Below are 7,143 nucleotides of genomic sequence, written 5' to 3'. Positions count from 1 at the left end.
ATGTGCAGTACAACAAAAATATGGTGTTATTTTAAAATGAAACCATGTAAACCTATTCGGGTACAACCTCTAAATACAATTATGAACCTTAAAATAAGCATAATATGAGCACTTTAACCCTTGTGTTGTCTTCCAGTCAACCAGGAAACTTTCTATTTTTCTGGGTCAAAATTTAAAATACAAACTTTTTATTGACACTTTTATCGCTTTTATTAATGTTTTTGTCACTTTCTTCGTCGTATTAGTCACTTTTTGATGTATAAGTTGTTTTTTCCCCCCAACATTTTTGTCACTTTTATCAACGTTCTTTTGTTTTTTGTTCTTTCAAATGCAAAAAAACTGTAGCCTGACGTGGTCATACTCAGATTCTAGTCAGAATATGAACTTCCGACCTCAAACGTTGTGGGAGGGCTAGGTTCGGCTGGCATTCAGGCTAATAACATTTAATTAAAAAAACAAATAGTAAAGTGAGCATTTATTTTACTTGTGAAAAGCGTTGTAGGGAACCATCCAAGTTATTTTTTTTTACAATTTGGATGAAAGAAAATACTTATATGGAAGCTTTTTGAAAAGGGTCAAATTTGACCCAAGGACAACATGAGGGTTAAAGTACGGCTTTAAAGCGTAAAATGTTTGTAAAAAAATGAACAAATAAAAGCTTTAGTGCAGCATTTCTGTAACATTAGTTATACAATGGGGTTGAATCATTTTATGGTTGACAACCACAATGGTTGACCTCTGTTGCTTTATTATAGCTATCACTGTCACTTTAAGAATCTTCAGCGTACATGATCTGTAGTCATCGTTTCTCTGCATTGATTTTTAAATTGCTGTCAATCATGTAGTGCAGTCCAATGCACTTAGTGAATAGCTGTAATACCTATCCCACCAATCAGCTCCATTTTTTGGTTTATCATTCAATGTATTTCGGCCTCCTTGCAAAACAAACGGTGCAATAATGCATTACATATAATTACTAATCACCTATACCTGCACTTAAAGGACCCACTTTCCTCTAAAGTCACTTGACAAATGTATTTGATACATATTTTCAGCACCCAAAAAATGGGGTCAAAACTAGAGGTGCAAAGATTAACCTATTAGTTGTCAACTTTTAAATTAATCGGCAAGTATTTTGATAATTAATTAGTCATTTTGAGTAATTCTTTTAAGACCAAAGTAAAAATTATTTGATTCCACCTTGTTAAATGTGACTATGTTATAGTTTCTTCTATCCTTTGTGACAGTACATTTAATATCTTTGAGTTGTGGAGAAAACAAGACATTTGAGGACGTCATCTTGCGCGTTTGGGAAACACTGATCCACATTTTTCACAATTTTCTGACATTTTATAGACCAAACAACTAATGGCTTAATCAAGAAAATAATCAAAAGATGAATCAGCTCTGAAAATAATAGTTAGTTGCAGCCCTAGTCAAAATTTAAAGGGGTGATTAACCCAACCTGTTTGCATATGACACTTTATTTCAATAGATGAGTTGATGAACAAGAGCCTTGGCTCAACTCACAGTACTATTTTGCAAATCTCAACAGCATCCCTGAAGACATAGGGTTACGACATGCTCACTGCCTTCATGTGCCATTACCATGTGTGGAATGGCACCTCTCTGTTGACCCCAAACTCAATCCAATAGACCAGAGATTAACAAATGAAATGGGATGAGGCAGCCTGTGCCCCCCCTCTATGGGACTAAATGTGATTTACAGTAATAACATTCCGCACCGTTGGACGTTTAATGGGATTATGCTAAATTATCTCAATAGAACAGATTACAACACAGAGGACTGACCCTTCTGTATATCCACTTACTGTTCATTAACAAGTTGCAGGTATTAACACTTCTTAAACTTTGCAGTACTGAGTACCATTAAGTGTTTTGTACAGGTGTGTTATGTGCACATTTATGCTTGAAAGAGCAGGCTGTATTTGGGCATACAGACACAAGCCCCTGAGGCCATCAGATCAAGTTTGTCCAGTAGTCCTCAAAGACACTCAATGTTTGAACCTTCAGGTTTTTACTACTACGCTAAGCATTACTGGTCAGGCAGAACCCTGTGTCTCCTCCTGTCTATTTGCTTATTTCTCTTTGTCTCTCTTTTCTTCCTGCCCTTCCAGTTGTCCGTTCCTGGCGCTGCAGTTGACCCCAGTCATCCCAGTCATAGGCGGTGTGCTGTTTCTGTTTGTGTTGGGGACACTCTTGAGAACCAGCTTCAGTGACCCAGGGGTGCTGCCCAGGGCCACCCCAGATGAAGCAGCTGACCTGGAGAGGCAAATAGGTAAGACTTTAATTGAATTATTTTAGATATGAAAAATGGGCATGAAAACACATTATTTTAGGCTTTCTTTCTTTGCATCTGCATTTTGGTGCTTCTCCTGGATTCTCTTCTCACTATTTCAGTATTATCTGACCACCCTTGTTTATCATTTCACCCTCTATTTTCAATTATTGTATTTTGAATCCCCAGGCTCTTCCTCCCTGTTTGATCCTGTGGTTACGTCTATCTTAGATACGGTATTTGTCTTTGAGTAAGCCTCTCTGCGTAGTACAGATCCATGGAAGCTAATGTGTGCCTTTACAACCTCCTAAAAAGAGTGCCAGATTATCTTGCTGATCTGTCTGGAGTTTCTCAAACTGTGTAGCCAAAAAAATGGGGATCAAGCCTCCACTGACTTTACTGGCTCTCTGCATTCAGGCTGATGTGAAGTATTGGTACTACGTCAAATAAATGGCCTTTGATCTGTTTATTTCGCTCCACCTTCTCTGATGTATTACCTGACTTGTAAATTTAATCTGGATAACTTCTGAATCTAATTTGTGATCTGAAAGGTAAAACTGTTGGCGCATTAGGAACCACACAATATGGTGTAACTGAATTGCCAGCGTCACAGCATTGACGGTAGCTGGCCCTGAGTCAGAAACAATCGAGACAACAGTTTGCGATTTGGATTTAGCCTTTTCATGAGATTCATATAGAGAAATCAAAAAAATTATTTGAAATTAATTTCATTAAACCCCAGTATCTGGATGCAGCCCCTGTTCAAATGTAGCAGATTTGTATTACCAATGCAATTTCATAGCTAGTATCTAGTAAAACATTGAGAGTAAAAAGTTGTCAAATGCACATTCAAGGCTTCCTTTTCTCTACAATTTACATTATATTTGAGAGATGTCACTATAGCTATAAAAATGGATGTGATGCATTCCTCATCAGAGTCATTGATAAGAAGAAGCTCTGAAGTATTTACATTTTGTTTTGATGTTTTTATTATAAATTAGAGCCATTAATGTAAGGCTTGCTAACTTGATCAAAGCAAATGTTAAAAAAGATGATGTAAAAGCAGTTGACAATTTGTACTGCGTAAATGCAACCATCAGCCATGAGTGTTAAACTTTGGTCAGAGTGTAGTCTGCTACATAAGGCCTGTTTCTGTGGAGGTTAGGAGACAATCAAGGACATTTTGGATTGGAATTTACACTGGAAATAATATCAGTTTAGCAAATTGCGGGACTGAATCGCCATTCTCCAAACGTATTCTGGTGCCCTGTAGCTAAATGGATTATTACCACTTTACTCACTGGTTTAACTTTTTAAACCCTCATCCCAAAACTGGTCCTTTTTTTATTTGGAATGTGAAGCTTTTATTTCCTAGCAATCCTTTCCATGCTTCAGGCCACTGGGGCCTCATTAAACAAACTGGACTGGCTTAATTAATCTCATTAAGAGACTTAAAAGCTTTTGGAAGAAAGGCAAAGTACAGAGCGCTTGGAGCAGTGGGCTGAAACGGCACTGTGCAAAAGTATCATGCTTTATTTCTTTAATATTTAATTTCTTATACTGCACTGTAATTTTTATTCTTGTGTTTTATCTGTTTTGTTTTTTAACTTCATATTTTTGTGTTTTATTTGTTTTTTGTTTTGTTTTTTTAACTGTTTTTGTGTAAAGCACTTTTGAATTCCACTATTGCTGAAATGTGCTTTACAAATCAAGCTGCCTTGCCTTTATTGGCGAGCATTTTTTCAGAGGATAAACAAATTCAAGACTGAAAATATGAACAATGTTGACCTAAATACCACACTCTGCCTCTCTCTCTACCATCATTTCATCCCAATTAGCTTTTCTGCTGTGCATATCCATGTGAAGCAATTGGCTGTTTCTAAACGGGAATCTCTTGTTCACAGACAAAGGATTTTTCATGCTGCTGCTTGCCTGTAGCTGAATCTGTGTGTTCACAGGTGGTGATACGATAGAACAGATAAGCGTCTTCCTAAAGGAAAATGTTGTGTTTTTTCTTTTTTCGGTTGATCAGTTATCTCCACATTTTTCTCACTAGCTCAATTTCTGAGATGTGTGTTTGCAAGGATCTGAAACAGCTTCGCAATGGAGTTCAGGGCATCTCTAACACATGCATTCAGATGTTAAAAAAATCCATGAAAAGATTTAAATGAATGTTCACATGAATTGGGTTAAACTTCTTTCAATTGAAGAATAGCTTGTAGTTGCCATGCCCTTAGGTATCTGTAGTATTTCCCTGAAACATCCACATCCAATCCAATGGCTGCCAGTAGACTAATAGACTGCTTCAGTGTTGGTGCTATTATTGGTCCCATTGTCTTCCATTTGAAAGAACCTGGCTTGTTATAGCATAGGCATTTTATACACTAACAAACAAACACATAAATACTTCAGGGGGGTTGTATCCATCAGCTAGGAATGTTGGAGTTAAGTTTTAAAGGTCGCTGCATTTTCCCACTGCTAGTAAAAAGGTTGAAACATTTATTTAATAGAGATGCATATTGCACTCTTGCTCTTTCTTTCTGTCTGTCAATCTTTGTTGTTTGGTGTCCCTACTTAGACCTCCCATTGCTTTTTCTTTTCAAACCATCTCCTCTGTTTTCTTAGTCCAGATCTGTGCAGTGGTGTTTGGTTCAAGCCGTGGCATGGCAGCTTGAAATACAAACCATTAGTAGCACATCTGTTAGCTCTTAGCCTGATCATCCAACCCCAGCCCCAACACCAACCAGCCTCACAATGTGTTCTAGGAGGAAACATGTGTGCCTTTCTCTTTTTTATTTCTCCCTTTTTCTCTCTTTTTACCACTTTTACCACTATTTTCTTTTTGAAAAATTGTCTTGAAGCAGTCATGCAAATGCATGGCTCTTTATCACTTGGAGCTTTGTTTTCCATATGCTCACTTGCTACTTTTTTGATTTGCAATTTGATGTACAGCTAGGCTCAAGTTTGACACCGCTTTCATTGATCTATTGACTAAACAATGGGGGACCTAATGTCTGTGCAATATGAGACATCAAGGTCTCTCATGCTCCCTGTACTCCTGGAGGGAAAGCTGATAGCTAGGTCTCTACTGTCATGATTTTGAGCAGATCTCTCTGATGTCTGCCAAATGTCTGTGAAAAGGTGGTGTGTATGTGGTCTGAAGTATAGCCTACCTTAAACAAAATCAAATATGACATACTTAAATCATATAAAACGTAAGTCTGCATGCATTATCTTCATTCTCAGTATCTTTATTACTTTACAGTGTATTCCTTTGCACCTATAAAGGGCTGATGGAAGGAGTGTGGGGTCAGGAAAGGAAGCACAGCTTGTTTATTCCTGCTTGAGATAGAGACAAGAGTTGATTTCTCTTCAGTGTTGGATGTCTATGCATGTCTGCCTGCCTGCCCGATATGGCAGGACTATACAGGCTGGCATCAGTTCAGCTACCACATGCCAAATTTAAGAGATTCTCTGAAGCGTTAATCAGAGTGAGAGATGGTCAGAGCTGCCTGTTTCCTTCGGTCCACCGTATATGGCCGAAGCTAGCTGGTGAATGTCAAGGCAGCCTCATGGTTTTTCCAAAGCTGTCAGCTAGACTTGAGGCCAGCAGGGAAAATATATTTTGGAAGGCTTAGAGCTTGTGCTGCTGGAAGAAGGATAGGCACATCAGTAAAGGATGCAATGACATTTAGGCTTTTCATGACTGAAGGAGCAGTCAGTAAGGGTGTTTAAAGGTGGGGACTTCAGTGCTCTGAAGCGCATCATTTTTTTAAATATATATTTGTGGGTATTTTCCAAGACTGTTTATCTGAATAGAAACTCATGGATGCCAAAAATATATCCATTTATGTAGTATGTATGGGTTGAAAATGGTAGTGTTTGCCTCGGAGCTTGGAGTGCTACCCACCGCTTTGTTTTTTGCCTTATGCTTTGTAGAGGGTACCTTACCACCATTGGTAGTGACACATTCTACTCCGTCAAAGTGTATAATGTTTTAACAAACATAACTTAATAGCTGCGTAAAATGCTGCTTGTATAAAGCTTGAGCATTGTTTAGGGGATCCTTGATTGGGTGATTTAATGATGCTCTCCGTTAATGTTTGGCATTTAAAATGAAGTGTAAAGGTTTATTCAAATCATTAGAAAATGCTGGTTTTTGGGAACTTTGTCTGTTTATCGATAAAGATAAAATTTCTTTTTGTTCATCTCACTTCAATTGTATTGCTGCAAAATGGGATTGTCAAGCAGGAAAAATTTACCAACACATATATAATACCATTACTGGGAATGGGACATTCATGTTACGGAGTGAGTGGTTTAATAGTTACCCAGACGCAATAGTTTTTTTTGAAAATCATTTTTTTTTTTTTTTATATCGTAGTGATGGACTGTCATAAATTAAATAGATTTCACTGATGTAGGACAAAAACTTTTCTTTATTCCAAATATAAATGAGTCACCCAGGCAATGGACGTATCTAAATGTAGATTTACAATATGTGACTTCCCTCTGTGGCGCCAGTGCAACCTTGGTTTGCTGAAATCCGTCGGATGATGCAAAAGACGTCAGGGTGGTTTGCCGTGAACCACCAGATTAGGTTTGCACGATATTGGAAAAATCTTACATTGCGATATTGTTTTCCTCTGCGATATACATATATGAAAAAAGAAAAAGTAATTTTTAAAAGATTACATGAATAGCTCTGTTTGAAAATAATAAATCATTCTCGACTACTGCAGTGATTTTTTTAGGGGAGTACATCCACATAGAAGAAAAAGGATCTTTTCTAATGTGAACCATTCTTTATTAAACTTTTAATGCTTTACAAACACCAAAGCAAG

At 37.5% G+C, this 7,143-nt stretch overlaps 2 protein-coding genes across 6 annotated transcripts in view; both read left to right on the top strand.

Annotated features, from left to right (window-relative positions):
• Window positions 1-7,143, top strand: part of LOC116670158 (sodium-dependent lysophosphatidylcholine symporter 1-B) — a 223,924-nt gene that overhangs the window by 110,471 nt on the left and 106,310 nt on the right. The window lies entirely within an intron of this gene.
• Window positions 1-7,143, top strand: part of LOC116670159 (probable palmitoyltransferase ZDHHC14) — a 47,134-nt gene that overhangs the window by 13,226 nt on the left and 26,765 nt on the right. For all 5 annotated transcript variants that reach the window (XM_032500547.1, XM_032500544.1, XM_032500548.1 and 2 more), the window contains exon 3: window positions 2,139-2,299. In XM_032500547.1, the coding sequence (XP_032356438.1) occupies window positions 2,139-2,299 (161 nt within the window). The remainder of the gene's footprint in view (window positions 1-2,138; window positions 2,300-7,143) is intronic.

Source organism: Etheostoma spectabile, chromosome 20, assembly GCF_008692095.1.
Source record: "Etheostoma spectabile isolate EspeVRDwgs_2016 chromosome 20, UIUC_Espe_1.0, whole genome shotgun sequence".
Lineage (NCBI taxonomy): Eukaryota > Metazoa > Chordata > Actinopteri > Perciformes > Percidae > Etheostoma > Etheostoma spectabile.
This window is presented reverse-complemented; position numbering and strand designations above follow the sequence as displayed.